Source organism: Callorhinchus milii, unplaced genomic scaffold (genome assembly GCF_018977255.1).
Source record: "Callorhinchus milii isolate IMCB2004 unplaced genomic scaffold, IMCB_Cmil_1.0 Scaffold6, whole genome shotgun sequence".
In the NCBI taxonomy this organism is placed as follows: Eukaryota; Metazoa; Chordata; class Chondrichthyes; order Chimaeriformes; family Callorhinchidae; genus Callorhinchus; species Callorhinchus milii.
Window position 1 is genome coordinate 25324521 of NW_024704747.1, and position 20599 is coordinate 25345119.

Sequence of the window (20599 nt, forward strand, 5' to 3'; positions counted from 1 at the left end):
CAAACGTCTCAAAGCACTTCACACGATCTACAATACAGTGACATTTGGAGGTGAATGTTTGTTCACTTACAAATAGTCACTGCCACCGTTTGTCTGCACAGCGTTTTAAGTCGCTTTAGTAGAGAGAAAAGATTTGTCAATTGAAGCTTTTCATAAATTGCTAGACAAGACACTATTGCTCTAGTTACTGCAAATTCTTCCTAAAACGGAAGAGGCCAAACCATTCGTATGCCGAATGCTACTCACTTGAAAAATCGTGGCTGGTGAATAATATTATTTTCTTCCATACATCTCTTCCGCTCTCGCTGTAATTCCTCTATTCTACGCTTCTCAGATGCTGCACTTTCAGTGGTTCCTTCTTCCAAGTATCTGATAACCAGAAATCATGACTCAAGCTTTGCTTCAGAACTGACACTTGCATTCAGCCGGGATTAATAGACAGATGAGATCTCACCATCGGGAACCGCACTCACTTTGGCCTTCTACTGCCTGTTGATATCCACCCCTCAACCATCATCTTTCCCGTTTTATACATTATTACCAGGACTCTACATCTTCTCCACTCTCCCCCTCAGGTTGTCTGATTGTGTGTCCTTTGAAGGCACATTGATGTTCACGTGGCACATAAGAACTTTTTTTTTAGTCTTTCTCGCTGATATCATTTGTTGAGGGAGTAGGGTTGTGTTTTCGTTGGTGTCTGTCTCTCCCTGAGCCCTCCACTTCCCCTCTCCCCATGACCAACCCGAGCTGTGGGAAAGGAGAAAGCCAGACCTCGTGGATCGATAACATGACTGCTGAATTTCCTGCCTTGTGTTCAAATGGATTTAGTACAAGGACAATTTATAAATTGGTACTCGTAGCATTTAATGGAATTTTGTTGCTGTTTAATGGAACGTATTTGGCTACGTTGGTTGGTTTAGCTGTTTCTGTGATTTGCGTTCAGAGAAACAAACCTTTGTAAATAAACTTTTTTTTAATATAACAAAGAGATCAGTCTGCTGTGTGGCTGAGGTTACACAAGCCTGAATGAGGGGGCAGAGCTAGGAACATGACTTCATCACAAGCGGAAGCTATGACTATTACGTTTTTCATGTCGTCATTTGCAGGAATAGAAAAACAATTATTGAAAAAAAATTAATGAAAACAAATTAGCAAACTTTATGCACGATGAAAAATATCTGTAGCCAAACATATTTGGATTTTTAGGGAACACATCAATACGTTACTTTCACCCGTTGCACCTCACAAAACAGCTTAGGGTCTCATCTCACCAACTAAATCAGGGTCATTCCACAAGATTTTTCACCCTCAAGACTTGTGATCTTTCCCTTCCATTCCAGCAGGAATATTTCCCCTGACTGTCCTCTATGATCCTTGAGATCAGCTGTACTTGGAACTGATCCACTGCGTGAGAATCTTTCGAGCAATATTGTTCCACTTGTTGCCCCCAAAATAATTACAATACAAATGCGGATTTATAAAGTGCCTTTTGCGTTGGCTGGACACCCTAAGGCGCAACTTCCATTCAGTAAAGATTTGCTCCAAAAAAAGATTTCTCCAGTCACAGTGATGCACTTGGTCAATGCTTTAAATTTTGCATGAAGAGAAGAAAAGCTTAGATCATTCAGTCTTTGCTTCTGTGAATATCAAATGCAAATATTAACTCGAACAGGTTATAGGACTAATTTTAGCACTGTCAAACGTCTAAATCAGTTGCCTATCCTCCCTCTAAGCCAGAAGTGGTTGGTAATCAGAAATGAACAAAGTAGAAGTTTAACCCTTTGACTCTCATTAGGGCATGAACTAAAAATACAACTCTATCTTTCCTGAGCAAACGGATATGGCAGTATTTAGTTTAGGTTGTTACTTAATCCTTTACCTCTGATCAGGTCTAAATCTGGCATCTGTTGGTGGGAGGAGTTCCTTCAAGACTGGATCCAATTCATTCAGCTCAATTGCAAACCTTGTGAAACCATAATACATCTCGTAATCTGTTGGCATGGAACCTGTGGAGTTTTAAACGGTAGATAGTTAGATGTAGACAAAATAAAACATACAATGAAATGGATGGATCTATAAAACAATGCAAAGTCAACACATCATCTGGATTATAACTAGTCCCCAAAGGAGTTAATTATATTGATTGGTGCAATGAGCGCACAGAAACACTGAACAGAACATGAAAAGATCACAAGCGAAGGCCCAGTAACAGCAGACGTTTTATTTGCTTATTATTTAGTCACTAGTGCTTCACAATGAAAGCATTAACTTTTGCTCTATTTGTATATCCTCCAATTCTGTTCCTAACTAAAACAGAATTTTTTTTAAGGTATTAATTCAAACAACGTGAACTGTTCTTTTGCGCATGGGGAGAAAAAACATCTTCTGATCTGCCGTCTTACTTGAGGCTTGTTCATTTGAAGCTTACACCCTCCAGCTTTCCCCTCACATTCTGGGTCATGTACTGTCTACATCATACGCATTTTAAAGACAGAATCTAAAGCAAGGTAACTACAATTTGCATAATAAAATATATTGCAGCAAAACATCAAAAAATATATAATCAGCTAAAGTTATTCAGTTGATGAGTGTGATTAAAGTGCAACAACAATAACTTGCAGGTATATAGCGCCCTTCACACGGGTTAGTCCCGGAGTGCACACTCTGAAATGGAACAATTTATTAGCAGTAATCTTACCTGGTCTCCATATGCACTTGGCTGAAGGTGCAACTCCACAGTAAAGTCCCTCATGCCACTTGCCAAACAGCCGTCGGACCACCTTTCCTTCCTGATCCATCACAAACCCTTGAACCTCATTTACATTTGAACTCCAGTATGTTCCCTGGGCAAATATATCACAGGAGGAATGACTGTGTATTTAACTATTTACACGTTCTTTATATTCTAGTTTGGAATGAGGAATCTGTTTCTAATCACATTATTGATTTAGATTTTCTATAGGCTGTTAAATATGTTGTTAAATACTCGTTAAGAGAAGTTCCAGAGAACGGCACAATTACTTTTATAAATAATCAACATTATGAATCTAAGAACGTGTTCCTAAAACACGCGCGAGTGCATTTTCACTTACCTTAATGAAGCTCAGTTTACAAATGCATGCATTGTTCTTCGTGTTTCTGATGGCGATTTCTCCATAGTGTTCTATCCAGCGCCTCCCACTAAGGATATTGTGTATACAGGTGGTGACTTTATTCCATTCAAATTGGTCGCCGTATCTAGAACATTAATGCAAATTAATTATTTCTGCTCCTGCAATATTTTGTCACCATACAACAATCTATGGTAATTTGGTAACACAGATTATTTGAGATGTAAATTGCTAATAGCCAAGTGGGTGTGAAATGCCCTGGTATAAAAGCTGATATATTATACAGGAAGATTCCATTTGGAGCCAAGAGAAGCACAAATTTCCTTCTCTTGCTACCTTGCTGCTTGTTAGTGAGACAAACACGTGGTGTCTGGGAGTTGTGTGCAGTGAGAACAGATGGACAGAGTACGTGTGTACTGAAATCTGGTTTTATAAATGGATTCTGCAAGAAAATTTCCAAGAAGTCTACATTATCAACTGGCAGAGATCAACATTTGGTTCAGTGCTGTGCCATTTTGACTGAGAGGGTGCTAAACATTTTAATCCAGTTTGCTGCAGGTGTTACACGATTGAGGATTCAAAAGCAAACAAAAGCAAATCAACATTTAATCTCACTTAGGAAGTGTGACATTCACTCTTCCTACTGGAAGTATTTCCATGGATTTTCCCCAAAATTTGTTCTTCCATCTGATATCTAAAAGCAACAGGAAATGTGATAACAGTTAGAATGGAAAGCAGACGTCTTCTGATCAATGGCTATCACTGCAGATCAATTTTGCAGCACACAAGAATACTTCATCTCCAAGCCTAACAAGTACATGAGGAGAAAGCCAAATGGGATTCATTATTAACAGACACAATGATGTGTGAATAGTTATGGCAGACAATGTCATTTGTTTCAAGAACAAATTAGATAGATTTCTGCTAGAAAATAATATCTCGGGATACAGTATATAGTTTGGGACACGACATGTCAAGCGACTGCCAGGATGGTGGAAGGCGAACTTGGTCTTCGTTCGCTGAGCAAATTCTTGTATGTACTAATGCAAACTAAACAGGCTAAAATACCTTGTTCTATCCCATTGCTGCGGCTGGCTGCAGTAATACGAGCTTGTAAGCTGCTTTAATGTTGCTGGCTTGGGTTGAATGTAATTGAAGTAGAGCTCTGTATGAGGGCAACACCCTGTTCACCAGCACCAAATGCCACTTATTGCTTAGCTTCATTGAGGAGCCAGGGGTTTAACTCAAGCTTTTGCATAATGTTAAAATAAAATCTGCAGAGCAATCCAGTGCAGCATCAAGGAGCTTCATAAATTTAAAATTCAAATGTTCACTTTGCATTGTTCACTCCCCATCCGTGAGACTACCTCCCATTTGCTTCTCTGCATGACACTTGTTAACCTGCACATACAGCATAAATTTGTGTTGCCTCAACTTGAAATCACATTAAATCTGCATAAACTGTGTAGAAGAATCGAATATTAGATAAAGGACTCTCAGTTTATCCAACTGTACACTGAAGCTTTACTACGTTTAAAAACTCATTTTTTCTAACAGGTTTTCAATAGTAGTTTTGAGTTATTCTGGTTGAGTTCCGCCACTTCACATCTGAATCAAATCTGCTGAATATCAAGCCTGACTTACTGTAAAATGAGTAAAACTAGATGCATTACCTTGCCAAAAAATAAATTTCTTGGATTCGCAGTGACAGGCAGAAATCGGTGGATGGTGGCTGACCTGGAAATTGGAAATAGAGAAAAAGGCATCAAAGTACCAGTTTGCTAAGCACTTCAGTGACAAACGATGGAGTGGTGCAAAATATAAATTCCTTAAAACTTGCTGTATAAAATGAAACAAGTATTGAATTATCTCTGGCCTGTTTTGTACAGCAATGTTACATTGCTTCCAAGTCTAGAGCATTTTGGATTAGAAAGTGAAATTTATACTTCCAGCTCCAAAACCTCTTTCGCTGTGCGAGAGAGCTCTGCACATGCTCTGCCAACCAGAGTTGCTTTGTGACATTATCAAAGGGTCGACTCATTTTTAACACATTAAAAACAACTCCTGATGGTTTTATTGGCTTTAAGGAAGCTTCATTGAGTGCAGGCCAGATTGATTTACGCTGCCTATATTTGTACTGTAATGACGTGAATCGATGAGCTGGAGAAACATCGATGTAATCTCAGCCATTGGGACCCAAAAGGTCTCAAGGTCGATTTGCACTGGGATCGATTTTCATGTTGATTGGGTGTAAGTTTTAGCAGATTTGCAGTGTGGTAAGTACAATACATGGGCTCCATCAATTAGTAAGTACAATAAGGAGTTGTTTGTCTTTGAACCTGGAACATTTACTGTCCTAAAACTGTACAGGAAATATAAATAGTAACATCTAGAAACTGGAAATAATTTGATGGCACAACAGATTTAACAGATGGCAATGCTATGCTGTCTGAGCTTCCAAAACCATGCTTCATGGAGTTTCTCATACCAACAACTTCACTCATTTGGACAGACAAACTGTAAACAACACCCGCCTGTCAGCTTCACCAACATTTTTAACAGGTAAACAATGAAGGGGCAAAAAGACATGAAAATGCAACAGCTGCTAAAATAATAAGTCAGGATGAAAGAATAAAATCGAGAAGAAAAAAAATTGGGAGGAAAACAACAGTTGCAGAATATTTTTCCTCACTCATATTTCAAGGTGAAATTGAGAACCTGGCTGTTTGCATGTCTGTAGCGAAAAGCAGCTCAACAACAAAGGTTGGATGGAGTTCTCTTTGAAAGATAAAATATTCACCTTGGACTTGTATAGCAATCATACATACCTGCTCTGAAAAAAACCTGAATCCCTTGTCTTCCCTAATACATTCATACGTCTCCCCAAGCACTGGGTTAAAAGGCTTAAACGTAGCTCTGTAATATGTAGAAGCGTATCCTGACACTGCAAACGCAGCAAGCAGAACCTGGAGATGAAGGAAATAATGAAGGTGGCAATATATAACTAATAAAAATGCAATAACTAACAAAATAAATCAACATTACAAACATTTGTCATCTCAAGTATTTAGCACAAATCAGATTGCAGGATTTCAGGCGAACTTTCCAGAAACGTCATACGGGCCACGATAAGCTAAAGACCTCTTAGGTCATTCACTGGGAATGTATCAATGCAATTTATTCTCTCCCGCAATAGTAAAATAAGAGACGGGACAAATCCAATTGTAACTTACCATCCGGTCGTATGGGTCATCTGTTTCAGCAGCCTTGTCCAACAATTCAGAGTATTCCAATTCTTCGCAAAGATGTTGCAGAGTATTGAGGGGTTCATTCAGCTCCACAGGCATGGAGACTTTGGACAAGTCTTTGCCGATGTTATTCCTCAAGATGTTCCACAGATTGATACTGCTGGTGTCAGGTGAAGGTGCAGGCAGAGACGTGCGTCTGCCATTTCTAAATGCGCCTCCGATGAGTTCGCCGTTAGGTACTGTAACAGTAAGAGATTAAGCACGGATTTTCCTCCACGTCCTAGAATTATGCATGTCAACAATATTACGTTTATAAATTCGAGAATCAAACATCATTCGGTACTTACTTTTTATGTTGCACATATATTTAATTCCTAGCCTATAGACTCAATTAGCAAAAACAGCAGCATAAATAACATTACAAGACACTTAAACCATCTTCAGCCGATGCATTTGAAAGACAGATATTACTATTTATATCTGATCTTGTGTGAGATCAGATGTGTGAGAGCAGAACTGAGCTGCATAGAACACGAAGGCCCCAGGTTTGGTTTCCAATGCTTGTGTTAGCTGATCTCAGTCAGAAGTGGTACTGCAGGAGGATGGGGTGAGGAGGGGAGTGAATAAAGGGGTAGCTGACTACGCAACTGACATCAACTTCCCTGAAAAAAAATCACCAAAATGGGGAAGGAGGGAAATAATAAGGCCAATGAATGCTTACTGCATAATAGAAAGAATTGTACATTGTTAAGAGTGTGTTTCAAGGACATTGCAGATCTCCAGGCCTAACATAATAATGATAAATTTGCTTATGACACATCTGAACCCTTTGAGAGTTTGCCACCTTGAAACACAATTGAGCCAATCTATACCGTATGCTGGTAACACACTTTGGCACTTTGCAGTTATTAAAATAACACTTCCAGGCTTGCTTCTTGGCAAACTCGAAACTATCGAGAAAGCACGTCGTAAATAATTTCTTGCAAAAAAGTGTAAATCTGGGGCTCATACCTTGTCGAGAAATAGTGTCTGCCACACTGGCATTGTCCTCTGAAATATTGTCACTGACATCACTAACATATGATTCATCATCCGATCCCTGGCAGAGAAAAGGAATACAGAAGAGTGTTATTATATCTTAGCTCTAGATTCTCAAACATATGTCTCCTTCCAAGGAAATCCTGCCTATGTCTTCAATAACAGCTACTTATATAGCACTTATATAGCGCCCTTTACGAAGGGTAGCATCCTGGAGCACTTAAATGTGTGCATGTGTGATGTGAATATATTTTTCTTCAATAATATTTAACAATTTCTTTTAAACCTCTTCTTAGAAATGTGCATAGTTTAGATCCTTGATAAAACCAACAATTCTAACAACCTGTTTCACCATTAGTTCCTGTCTGCTCCAAACTGTTGCGATGGAGTTGTCCTCAATGTCTCTTACCTCGTTTTCTGAAGAGCTTGCTGACAAAAGCACTTCTTGAGCATCAAAAAATTCCGACACCGATTCCGACATGGAGAGCCTGCTCTCATTAGAGACTTGCTGGGACAGTGGGATATTGACATGAATCTTGTCATTAGGCTGAAGAGAATTGGGTGGAAGGGGAAAGAATGTAAAAGTGTGATATTAAATTCATGAAATTTGAAAGCCATTCATTTTAGGAACCAAAATAATTGAAGTTATGTCTAAAAAAGTTCTAAACTCCGTAACATTTCTTGTAACATAACACGTGTAATGTACAACCCACATTTTTGCTCCAGGACATAGCTTCGATAGTCTCTTCTCTGGGCACTTCTACTTTGTGTTTACCAACCCCGTGTGAGATTTAAATGGACTGTAAAGTATATTATAAAATGAATCGGAACGAGTCAGATGCAGCTGTCGCTATGTTAGGCTCGCTGTGTTGTTCTGCAAATCCTTCCTTATACAAAGACCACCAGAGAAGCACAGCAGCTTCTGTAGCAATGATCCCACAGGGCAAAAGATTCACTCCTGAGAAGCTATTGAGACTCAACAAACATTCAGCAAACCAGCATGTCTTTATACAAGTGGGCAGGGATCCTTTTAATGTGAAAAAACACACAGGATTTCATCACTATGCATAAACTGTACTGCAATGTGTCACAGTGGGTGGATTCAGAAATCCGTGAAATCACTGCATCCACTTTCAGTTCCATTGATTGAAATTGATCCGGCAAGTTAGCACCACGGGATAACATAAGCCTAAGGTGCTCACAGGGTCCTCAATTAGATAACAATTCTGCATATTAGAATACAACTGAGATCTCACACTCTGAACAGATTTACTGTTTGAATCAGAATGAAATGACCTGCCTTTTGGTCAATGCTAATCTTTACTTTTGTCATTAACCCGTTTACGACAATGAATTTTAATGACTATTTTTACTATCTACAGTGAATATGACTGATGCGTTCAGCCAGGATAGGTACAAATGGGTCATCTGCATTCTGGCAATCGGTTTATTTCATTTGCTGTCCTAGAATAGGTCTCCATGGGCTCTTTAGTATGACAGCACAACACTCTGTACATGTTTGACAATTGATGATTCTTTATAGCTAAATGTAGTGTTGCTTACCAATCCTGTGTAATTGCATAATTTTTCATTACATAAACTGTACCTTGACAGAAAACCGTAGAGCGGTTATATCAAACCTGTAGCCCACAGGTTGCTTTGTGTTCAGTCCCTGAACCAATTTAACATCAATATGCTTCTGGCATTTTAACCTGAGAAATGTATTTTTAGCTTTAATAGAAAAGCTGGCCCCAGTATTTTATGTTGGCACTTCCGAAACAACCATTTCCACTTTTAGACAGAAATAGCTTAATAAAACATTGCAATATTTTGATTAAACTGTAAGTTTCGAGTGATTGGCTTCAGCGCTATGCATTAGTTCACAGAAGCTAACAGTAACCTTCATTCATTCAGATTTTATTCAATGATGGGGCATAACTGACAAAATATTTTGCAGGATTTAAAATCAAAAATAAATTGGGAATTTGTTTTAGAATAGCAAGCAACAACAACAACTTGCCCTTCACGCGGGATAGTCTCTCGGAGCGCTTAGAATCGTGTATGCATGCACCAGGTTCCATTAACACTTGAGGCATTAAACCTTTTTTGGATTGAAGTGTGGTTCGGAGCTGAATTACTGGTGAATTGATTGCTCTGTTGGTAAAGCCTCTGCTTAGTTTACTCCCAGGTTCAACTCAGATGTGTAACTCAGATCTTTTTTGTTCATGATTACGGTCACCTTCCCATTCCCTCTCCTCCTGGCTTGTTGTCAAACTCCGCCACTGTTAAGCACTCCCGAACCTTACCCGGCGTGAAGGGCGCTATATAAATGCAAGTTGTTGTTGCAGTAGATATACCGTTAGCTAATGTCGGGTGTGGCCATACACACTGCCCTCCGGTCACGCCTGTTGGTGTGTGAAAGCATCAAATTCAGTGGTGCTGCCACCTTTTCCCCTTCACTACACTGCCAGCTCTACACACTAGAATAAATGAGTATAGACTTGCTGCCAACTTTAGAGTCTGTAGTGACTAAAAAATTCATATTACAAACAGATGACCTTCAGGCTGGTCTCAGACAGATTGATGTCTGTCTTAAGCAGCTCCAGAATAGCCACGTCCTTCAGAAAGCAGGCTTGCTGTTTGTTATTCCATTTAAATAAAGCCCGGTTCAAGAAATGAATTATTGGACAGTCATTTTTACTGAACATCACCCACCACCAGAAACTGAATGGCTTTCTGGTTGATAGGCACAGTCAGTCCTGTAGCTCAGTGGTTAGAGCACTCGCTTTGCAAGTGAGAGACCTGAGTTCAATTCCAGGCAGAGGGCGAAACCTTGGGCAAGTTTCCTTACTCCACACAGAGCCTAATAATAATCCCTCCAAAACCAATAACAATAATAAATTGGTCATTTTCAATCTACGACTGTTTGTGGGACATTACTGTGCGCAATTGGCTGCCGCGTTTGCCCACAAATATACAGTCAATTCACTTTACAGTGTGTTCTGTGAAGCGCTTTGGGACGTCCTCCCGACGTGAAAAGCGCTATATCAAATGCAAGGATTATTATTATTATTATTATAATAAAGGATCCCCTGATATCTTTAGCCGGCATTTGAACAGCTGAAACAATAATAATACCTTAGATTTGATGTAGCACCTTTCACATTGAGAGGACACTTCACACCTATGCTGTAAAACCTGGTGACTGTGTATTTCCTACAAAAATTACCTCCTCAGTGAAATTAAAACCAGGAATATACTTCTCCAAGATAGCAAAATTGTCTATTATGGTACTTTAGTACTTTTCAAAGTGGTAAATCCTTCTCTTTGCTGGCCTCTTCCTATGCTCTTCTCCTGAACGGTCTACTCTTCAAGACTGCACAATTGCTGCTGTAACTTGCGTCAAAGATGTAGGAACATGGACCAAATGTGACTCAGAGTTGTTCTCATGTCTTTTAAAATGATCAGATTATGCAGAGCTACTTAAGTTAATTGGACCTGACCCTAATAATTGGCATCAAATGATGTTTAATTTCCCTCATGTTAATCATTTATTGCTGCATTAAACCTACCCCCAAAATGACTGCAGTCGTGTTAACACTGCCAGATGCATTCAACACCTGAATGACAACATTATAATTGGCAGTAAGTGACTGATTAGAAAAATTGGAGGCTGTATGTTTTTTTCATAGTTTCAGAAAATGCTCATGAAACCTCTCATTGAAAATGTAACCATTATTTTTTGGCTCCAAAATATCTCTTCTATTGTGTCTCAGTTCAAAGTGACAGTGGATTAAAGTTATACAACATAGCTTTTTTTCCCCCCATTAGCACACAAAGAAACCTTGAAGGCAACGGAAATAATTATGAAATCGAACCTTGAGATTTAGAAAATGAACAGTTACAGAAGCCAAACGCAACGTGCTAACAAGATGCCAACAACTATGCTAGAAGGAGCAGATATAAGCTTTAACTTTCAAAGTCAGTATAGATTTCATAACACGCAATGCTAACAGCAGAACTACTCTCAAATAACAGGGATCATTGTTGATAAAAGTAACCAGGGCCTCACAATTCAGATTTCACAAACCTTTCACATCAACAGTTAAAGCAGAACAATCACTTGGCTTCTCTTCATCTGGTAGATTTGTATTTACAGAGGGAATAACATATTTCTGTTAAAAATGATTAAGGACATACTGCTGTACGACGAGTCACAATCTTACCTCATCTGGGCTCGTGATAATGTTTACACTGACAACCTGATCAGAGAGGATAGATTCGGAATGAATTCTATTCAGACGGCTCCTTAGCTCAGCATTCTGGTTCAAGGCCTAAAATAAATCACATTATTCTCGACTGAAAAAATTCTCTGGAATAAAATAAAATGTAGACTAAAAAAATATAGAAAAAAATAAGTCAGCAATCAACTTTCTGAAGTTGTAGTTTACGGGAATTCTTAACAGTACTTCCCAGAAAACGCTTGTGAGAGAAACTAGGGAAGTGAGATTGAATGTAATATTCTTCTGTGCTGGTAAAGTTCTACAGTCGCAGGCTCTGGTCACTGGGAGTAATACAATTGAATTCAGGATTGCCAAGTTAAAAAAATGAAAGAAAGTTTGAACTTTGCTGCAATGGCTCCCACCATCAATGGCAAACGAACACAACTGGCATTCATAGCCTCATGGGCATTTTAAGTGGAAGATTTTAGTAGGTGTAGGGAACAGTGTGTACTGTAATGCCTTCAGCATGTTTTCGATGGAGAATGGAAATGTGTGGGTCTCGTCAGATGTGGATTTCAGCGTTCAAAACTCAACAGCAGAGAAAAAAAACAGGAGCAGATTTAAATCGGTGCGAGCTGTAAGATTCCGCAATGGAGAGAATTTACTCAACGCTGCCAGTCAAAATGAATGGAATTATAGAGATGCCTTTACTACCTGAAATAAAATAACTATAAATGGATGCCCTCGCTTTTAAGCCAGAGCAATTGTTCTGGCGGCAGAGCAGATTGGGATTCAGTTCCGGGCGTAAAATCACAGTGTTCTTGCAGAGCGGAGCAAATAATAAATTAGTTGCAATAGAAAATGATTTCTTCTGCACCGTATGTTTAGCCTTCAACCCGAATTATTGGTCATTGGTGTGTGAAGCAGCAATTTCACTGAAAAGCTACAATAATGATTTGATCAATTCTGGGCAATACATATTAAACCTTCAAGTCTCATTAAAACTCGATCATATTGAATTATCTGAATTGGAAATCCAGGAATAAGTTATTGTATCTCCGTTTCTGATCTCACGTAACTAAAGGTAGTAACATTCCCCTTGACACCAAGTGGAGTGATATTAGCATACTTTTACAACGGGACACAGCAACAAGAATCATTTTCCACCAAAGTGGGCAGATTTGTTAACTGTTAAGTGGTGCTGTATCTCACAGGAAAATTTCTCTTTCGCTCAAATAAATCTATTGTTTGAATGACAACTGATTTAAAAATCATTGAATTCCATGTCATGGTTATATAGTTTGTAAAGTAAATCAGTTAGGCTATATGGTTTATTCCTGCCTCAAACTGTTACTATGTAAAAGTACTAAACACACAAATATGATTGTACAAGTTCCATAATCAAGGTACTGATACAGTAGTTCAGAACAGCAGTGGTTATGAATATAGTGTACTAGGAATTGGAAGAAGCCAATTATTTAGATTTCTTTGTTGTTTCGAACTAATGATCAGATTGAATATTAAATATCTCAAACTCTAAGGTCTGTGAGAATCGAAGTACAAAGGTGAAAACGTGTCCAACCTAAACGTGATATATAATCCTTGTATTTGGGTGATAGACGTGTGGAACAAACTACTAGGACAGGTGGTAATAATCGTAATCCTTGCATTTGATATAGTACTTTATCACATCTTCGAGACGTCCCAAAGTGCTTCACAAAATACACTGTAAGGTAAATTGACTGTATATTTTGTGGGTGAAACGCGGCAGCCAATTGCGCACAACAAATAGTTTTCAATAATGAAACTAGATAAGATCCTCTCAACTAAAAGGATTCAAAAACTGATAAATCAAAGCCAAACGAGGAATAGACTGATGATTTACTCCTGCCTGAAATTGTGAATACATATTTCAATAATATTCTGAAAAAAACACATGTACAAGTTCCACTTTGTTAACATTACAAAATTGAAAATCTTTTTCTGTGTTATGACACAAGAGCTTTTTGGAGTGACTTTGAGTATCTTACTATGGCTAACTAAACAATTTGCACATTGGTGTGGCTCAATTTCTGTTTGCTTCCAAATGGAAACCATCTAAGAGCTTCTCTCCCACATTAGTAGTACAACACAAGATAACAGATCTGGTGCTCATATACCACCAAAGATCTAATATGCAACTACAAATTAATCATTAATTCATTATTACAGTCTATGGATCGGCTCATTAATTGTTTAATACCACCACACAACACACTGCTGAGTAAATTAATTCTTGGCACAATGATGGCAATACGGGACTCGCAATTGGAGAAAACTTGATTTACTTAATTCTAAATATTCTGGCTCCTGTATTCCATTTTTTTTTTGAATCGTTACGTCAGAGATTCAAAACTGATTAACTAGCGTCTGAATCTCTGCACAATAGCATGATTACGATAGAATATTTATTTTAGTTAGTCAATTTTAAATCCGATAGAGCATTTTTTAAAAATTGCAGCATAGAAGCCAAATTATTTAGGAATAAATGAATCACGTTTTCTCCAATTCTCAACTATCTTTCCGGGTGGCTCAGATATACAATAGGTACTACAATGGTAAGCCCAAAAGACAGTAATAAGTGTATTATCTATCTCCAAGGAGATATGCTTAAAATTGTTCCACTTTTGGTAACCTAATCGTGTCCATTGTTTTTTGATCCAATTGTAAAGGGCTTCTATCATTTACGGATGAAGTATTTGTAAATACCTGTATGTGTTTCAGAATGACTTGCCAGAAATCTGCTTGGACCTGCCTTATTCTTACTGTGTTTCTTTGCGAAATTTCCCAACTTCACGAAAAGTCAGAGATAAGGTCAGCAATTGAGCACTTTCTGGCGGGTCGGTTCTTTTATGTGCACAGACAGATACCTGCAGGATTCTATATTTACAAATCTTCACACATTAGATCCTGTAAACATTTGTGAGTCTGATCAAAAGATCTTGGCAAGTGGACCATTTCTCGTCCTTCGAGATAGGCACTACACAAATGTATTATTAGTCTATAAAAATTATAGCAAGTCATACACAGTTTAATCATTCAGACTTTCCCAGTTTTAACCACACTCATATCTATACTAATAAAGACGTAATGTCTATGTGTCCACTAAGAACTCAATAACCGATTGACGTAGAGACATGATTTATACGTCATTGGAAAGGTCTTGCATGAAGGAGTGTCATGGGCATATTTTTTGGGGGGTATTTCTTAGGTTGAGCTATGACCTAAACATGCTCATCACAAATATATGGTTTTGATTAAGGTGTACACACAGTGTTTATGGCATGTCAAATGGCTTGTGAGTGCTATCACTGAAGTCTACATTCCATATTGGATCCTTTGATTGCAAGCGTCGCTGCAACAGTACAGCTAATACATAATACAATTGGACCTTCTATGTTCACTACTCCAACTATAGCCAATTATATTTAAGCAGTTCAGTCATTTTTGTTTTAAATAACATTGCTTCCATCAAACAACACTGACAAACTCATCACTGGTATCCTTGGCTTGCAAATTAAGCCTATTAAATTGAACATTTCAATCAATATTCCTTTCTATATCAAATCATCAACCACTCTGGTGGTTTCAGCAGTTTTCTTCCGCTAATATACAGAACTAAAGAGTTCTGTTTCCAGAGCCTCATATATTGCAAATACAATAATGTACACTCAACTCTGTGCGCTCGAAATTAATTTGATTCTTGTTAAAAAAAATCTTAATTCTCATTTAGCCTTTTCCAAAGACCTTCCCACCTAAGGACCTCAATGCTCTTTTAGTTTCCTGACTGAATCAATGTTACATGGTGAACTTGCCACAAACTAGGCTCAAAGACTCTGAATGAGAGGTACACACATGTGGAAGAGTGATCAGAGGCTTATCTAGGGTAGAACACTCACAAAAAGAGAAGATCAAGACTTACTTCATTTTAAAAAAATAACAGAGTCATTTGTGTAGACTGGGAACTGCTGTCCCACTGAGTTACCGTTGAACTGTATAGTATAATTTCAATAAATTTAAGAAATGGATTATGTTTTGATATTTTGTTTTCCAATAAAGATGCAAGTATCACCGTATCTCCAACACCAACATCCATGTCACTCCCAGCTCTCCATATAACACCTGGAGTGTATATACAGTACCTGGGAAAGGGTTCTCCTGAGGCTGAGGAGTTGAGCATTGTGGCCTGGATGTTCTTGCTCTGACAACAATTGCTTCAGTTTTTCCCTCTCTATCGCTACGGTGTTGAAGCAGCCTTTAAGAGACAGTGAACTGTGAAAAGAAAGCAGCAGAAAATTAACACCAACAGTGAAGCATGTAACACTGCACATCTCTTTACGCATTAAAACAACCATTTGTATCCTACTGTTTTCATCAAAATTTACCCTCGTCAAGCAACTTTTGATGAAAAAATTATAACAAGTCTAAATTTCTCTTTAAATCAGCGTCACTTAAAGTATAAATACATTTTTATTGCTACCATTGGAAATATAACAAAGATCAGTTTGTGATACCCAATCCTCATTGGTAAGGCTATGTGTCAGGACTGATAAATTATATTCCTTCAGAAAGTCAGAGAGCTACGATAAAAGCTCATATTTTTCAAACATAATTGAGCGCAACTTGCAGCTATTTTCACATGACTATTTTATCCATGTTGGCCATCTCTGATTTAGCAGATCAAAAACTGCTCAGCTTGGAAACAGTTTTGACGTGAACCTCTACTGAAAGTCTAAAATGAATGTACATATTCAATGAGTTGGAGAATCTCATGCTTTGATCAAATCCTGTTCCGACACAAAACTAAGCCCAACATTCTACAATGCTCTTTTAATTATAATTTTTCATGACAGAATTTATGCATCTAATCTCACGAACTAGTATAGGGTACCACAATTTTTTCCTCAGACAACTGCATTTGTGCAAGTTACGCTAAGGTTTCAATCATGGTTTTTCTACTTCCTCAGCCTGTAGGGTGATCAAGGTACTATGCCTCCCTAGCCTATTTAGACTTTCATGTCTTGTGCTACATAATTATATTCGTAAAATTAAGAGCCATTTTACAAAATTACTATCCAGTCAAATTCTGACCAAACAGACAATATAAACATGTGTAATGCAAACAAATCCCCAAATTATCCTTGTATTAGCCATTTTATGTGGGTTGTGAATAAACATGTGACATATTAGTGCACAAACACCCCATTTCAGGAATCCTGTAGCTCAGTGGTTAGAGCACTCGCCTCGCAAATGAAAGACTTGGGTTCGATTCTCAGCAGATCAAAACCTTGGGCAAGTTTCCTTACTCCACACCCCTGATAATAATCCCCCAAGAAAAAAAACACAATGATAAAATTGGTCACTTCAATCCACGACCGTTTGTGGGACACTGCTGTGTGCAATTTGCTGCCATGTTTCGCCCACAAATATATAGTCAATTCACTTTACAGTATATTCTGTGAAGCACTTTGAGACGTCTAGAAGACGTGAAAAGCGCTGTATCAAATGCAAGGATTATCATTATTATTATTTCTGGCGTGAAATTCTGTTGACATTATGCCAAGTGACTTTGTGAATGGTGTAATCCCATTAGTAACCAAATTCAATTCGATGCAATAGCAGAAATCTCTCAATGACCTGGCCAACAACGTTCAAGATTAATTGATCATTCACCTCATTGGTGTTTATGACCTTGATGGTGCAAAAAGCTGCCACATTCGTCTACAAGAGCAATCTGCAACTTTTCAGTAAATGTAGGCCAATGTCTTTTGACTAATCTTGTTAGACGTACATACCTAATACGTATATCTAATCATCGCTTTAGCACACATGTAAGTCTTTATATACTTTGCTATACTGTAAAACAAATAAATGCATAAGATTTTCAACGAGCAAAGGCGAGCGAAATACTTCTGCGTCGCACGCATGTTGATGATCTTTAATTGTTTCAACCCACAGACTCATTTGCAATAAGCTGACTAGGTAGCATTAGTAAAAACAAAGCCATGTTGGGAGCAGCAGCAGGAGATTCAGCATTTCTCATTGCAGTTCAATTTACTGCAATGCAGAGACAATACAAAGGAGCATCAACGATTAAACCACAGTGATTCGCTCCTTTTGATGGAAAGTTAATGAACTCTCTCAACTGAACTCCTCTGAATGTTGTTTATGGCCCTTTGAATAGCCGGTGCACTTACACGACTGTTCTAAGAGTTCAAATACCTTTTTGTGCAATGTGACAAAACTCCTCTTGAAGTTTTGTATAATCCGCACTGGAGTCAGGAGAATCAGCAGGTGGACTCGGTTGTGGTGGGTTTTCCTCATTTTCAGCAGATAGGTTGGGATTTGAAGCGTGCAAACGAACTGGGGACAAAGTAGCGCAAGAAGGAACCTGCAAGTGTCAACAAGGAGATTTAAAGCGATTTTACACACATGCATAGCACTCCTCCAAGGCATAAATCATTGAAAGTTAAATTACTAATCCAAACCTCTGCCCTCCTAAACATCTTGTAAAAATTCAGGAATTCAGTTAGCTCAGCATTCTACCTTAAAATTAAGGCATCTTAAAATTCACCAAGTACTTAACTCCAGACTGGATTCAAATACTTGGATCCTAAACATATGAACCTATACAAAAGAAACTTAGCCAAACTCACTCCACTGGACAGAAAGCTCATACCATTCTTGGAGACGACGAGCACAATAAAGCCAAGTACAATTCCTCACCTCCTCCAGATGCCACAACTTGGGGACTTGGCCCAACAATTCCAGACTTATTAGTTTATTCTTCTGGGCACACATGCAGCCACAATTTGTCTCAAACACCAGCAGATACACCAGCTTTGCCAGGTGGATGCCTCGACTCTGGGGATTATGGCCTGGAATCTGGACAGCTCAGCTATGATGCCCTCCACAGTCATATTGTCAGCCACCGTTTACTGTCTCGGCTAAAGGAAAGCCATTTGGCGCAAGGTAATAGGTGGCAACCAGTTCTCGTGACACAAAACCAACTCCCAGGATGAGTCAGTGCGTATGTTCAGGAGAGGGAGAACATTGACAAATGAAGAGAGACCATTAGATCGACCTATACCTAAATAGATGGGAATCCAAAGAGGGGAATATTGGTGAATTAATTCATAGTGGCTCGATGAACTCACTTGAACAAGTTGACTTTGATATGGAGCATGAACACTGTCATGCAGTCTTACCGTCATATATTATCATCACAGCACAATCGATACAAGTGACTGTATATCAGCCGATCCTCATGTTGTATTGCGATGGGATAATAATTTTTATATAACATGGTTCATAATTTTTATATAACAGGTTCATATACTGTCTAAACCTCCCCCTTAGTTATACTTTTCCGGGTAAATGTGCAAATTCACAAACCTAGAAATCTTCACATCAAGTAGTATTTTCTAAACCGATTTCATGAAAATACAGCAAAAAATGAGAGACAGTGAAGCCTGTGGAACAAAATAAATCATTGCCACGTCTTGTCTAACAAGCTGACAGCACAATGAAGATGAACCATGTACCTGAAGCTGCATTTTTCCATCTTTGCTGACACTTTTTGTTCTCCATCTTCTGCTGGCACGCTTGTCTTTCTTTGCAATATCTACACAATTAGCCTATATTACACAGACAGTTAGAGCCGAAGACAGACAAGCCGTTACATTTGCTAACAAGCAGACATGCACGAAGAAATCTACAAGCTAAATTTTTTTTTAAGAGAAAGTGTGCAATTTGGGCACATTGTGGCAAAAGCATGAGTAAACACATTAATGGTCCACACATACTGAAATGCAGAGTTCCTGTTAATGAGCAGCCATTATTTCTTAATACACCGCTCGCAATGATCTCAAGCTCAAATTTTCGGTGTTAAAGTATCACAAAATAGAGCGTATTAACGTAGCGAGTGATACGAGCACGGAAACTGACCATTCGACACGCACGCATGCACCTACACACACACTCTCAATCTCTTATACACACACACACAAACATTATTCTAAATAACAGATAAGAGAGGATAATTTAAAAACCATCATCTAATTTCAGCCTTCATATAATTGCTATAAATTATTCAAGCTTTGCTCTCGCGCTTTATGAGGTCACCTCAATTTGATTACCATTCCCCAGTGTTTAATGTGTTTTCCATTGTAAGCATGGTCTCTTCCTGACCAGAAGGTACGAGTTAACAACAACAACTTGGATTTATATAGCGCCCTCCACGCTGGACGGCTTCTCAGAGCGCTTCACGGTAATGGATCCCGGGACCGAGCCGGGGGGAGGGGGATTGGGGGGGGGGGTGGGGAAGGTGACCAAAGGCGCGGTTGAAAAGAAAGGCCTTCAGCAGAGACCTGAAAATAGGAAGGGAGGGAGCAAGACGAAGGGAGTGAGGGAGGGAGTACCAGTGCCTCGGGGAATAGTGGCTGAAGGCACGGCCTCCGAGGGTGAAGCGGAAGACTCAGGGGACGAGGAGGAGGCCAGACCCGGAGGAACGAAGGCAACGGGTACTGTTGTGAGGAGAGAGGTCAGAGCGGTCGGGGGGTGCAGAGGAGTGCACTTGAATACGAGGGTGAGGATCTTGAAGTCGATCCTCTCTGGGACAGGCAGCCAGTGCAGTCTGGCAAGGACTGGGGTGATCGGGGAGCGGAGTTTGCTGCGGGTGAGAATGCGGGCGGCAGAGTTTTGAATCATTTAGATTTTATGGATGGTAGTGGATGGGAGACCGGCGAGGAGGGCGTTAGAGTAGTCCAGCCGAGAGGTGACAAAGGTACGGACCAAGGTTAATGGGTTTATGGTCACTGGCTATTCTAAAGTAACTTTGACTAAACTTGGGCTATGAACCACTGTATAACAAAACAACAGTAAAGCTTTGACTCATGTGCTTAATTTCATATGGATCTGGTGCGAACTTGAATCTAGTGGT

General features: G+C 39.0%; 1 protein-coding gene across 1 annotated transcript in view; it reads right to left on the minus strand.

The window, feature by feature from the left end:
• Positions 1–20599, minus strand: part of osbpl6 (oxysterol binding protein-like 6) — a 52289-nt gene that overhangs the window by 167 nt on the left and 31523 nt on the right. Inside the window, exons 9-23 of the mRNA XM_042336281.1 lie at positions 19203–19295; positions 17881–18049; positions 17805–17808; positions 15801–15930; positions 11623–11730; positions 7806–7943; positions 7370–7457; positions 6344–6597; positions 5939–6076; positions 4784–4847; positions 3726–3804; positions 3093–3237; positions 2699–2843; positions 1880–2006; positions 247–369 (exon numbers count right to left, since the gene is read on the minus strand). Of these exons, the coding sequence (XP_042192215.1) occupies positions 247–369; positions 1880–2006; positions 2699–2843; positions 3093–3237; positions 3726–3804; positions 4784–4847; positions 5939–6076; positions 6344–6597; positions 7370–7457; positions 7806–7943; positions 11623–11730; positions 15801–15930; positions 17805–17808; positions 17881–18049; positions 19203–19295 (1805 nt within the window). The remainder of the gene's footprint in view (positions 1–246; positions 370–1879; positions 2007–2698; positions 2844–3092; positions 3238–3725; positions 3805–4783; positions 4848–5938; positions 6077–6343; positions 6598–7369; positions 7458–7805; positions 7944–11622; positions 11731–15800; positions 15931–17804; positions 17809–17880; positions 18050–19202; positions 19296–20599) is intronic.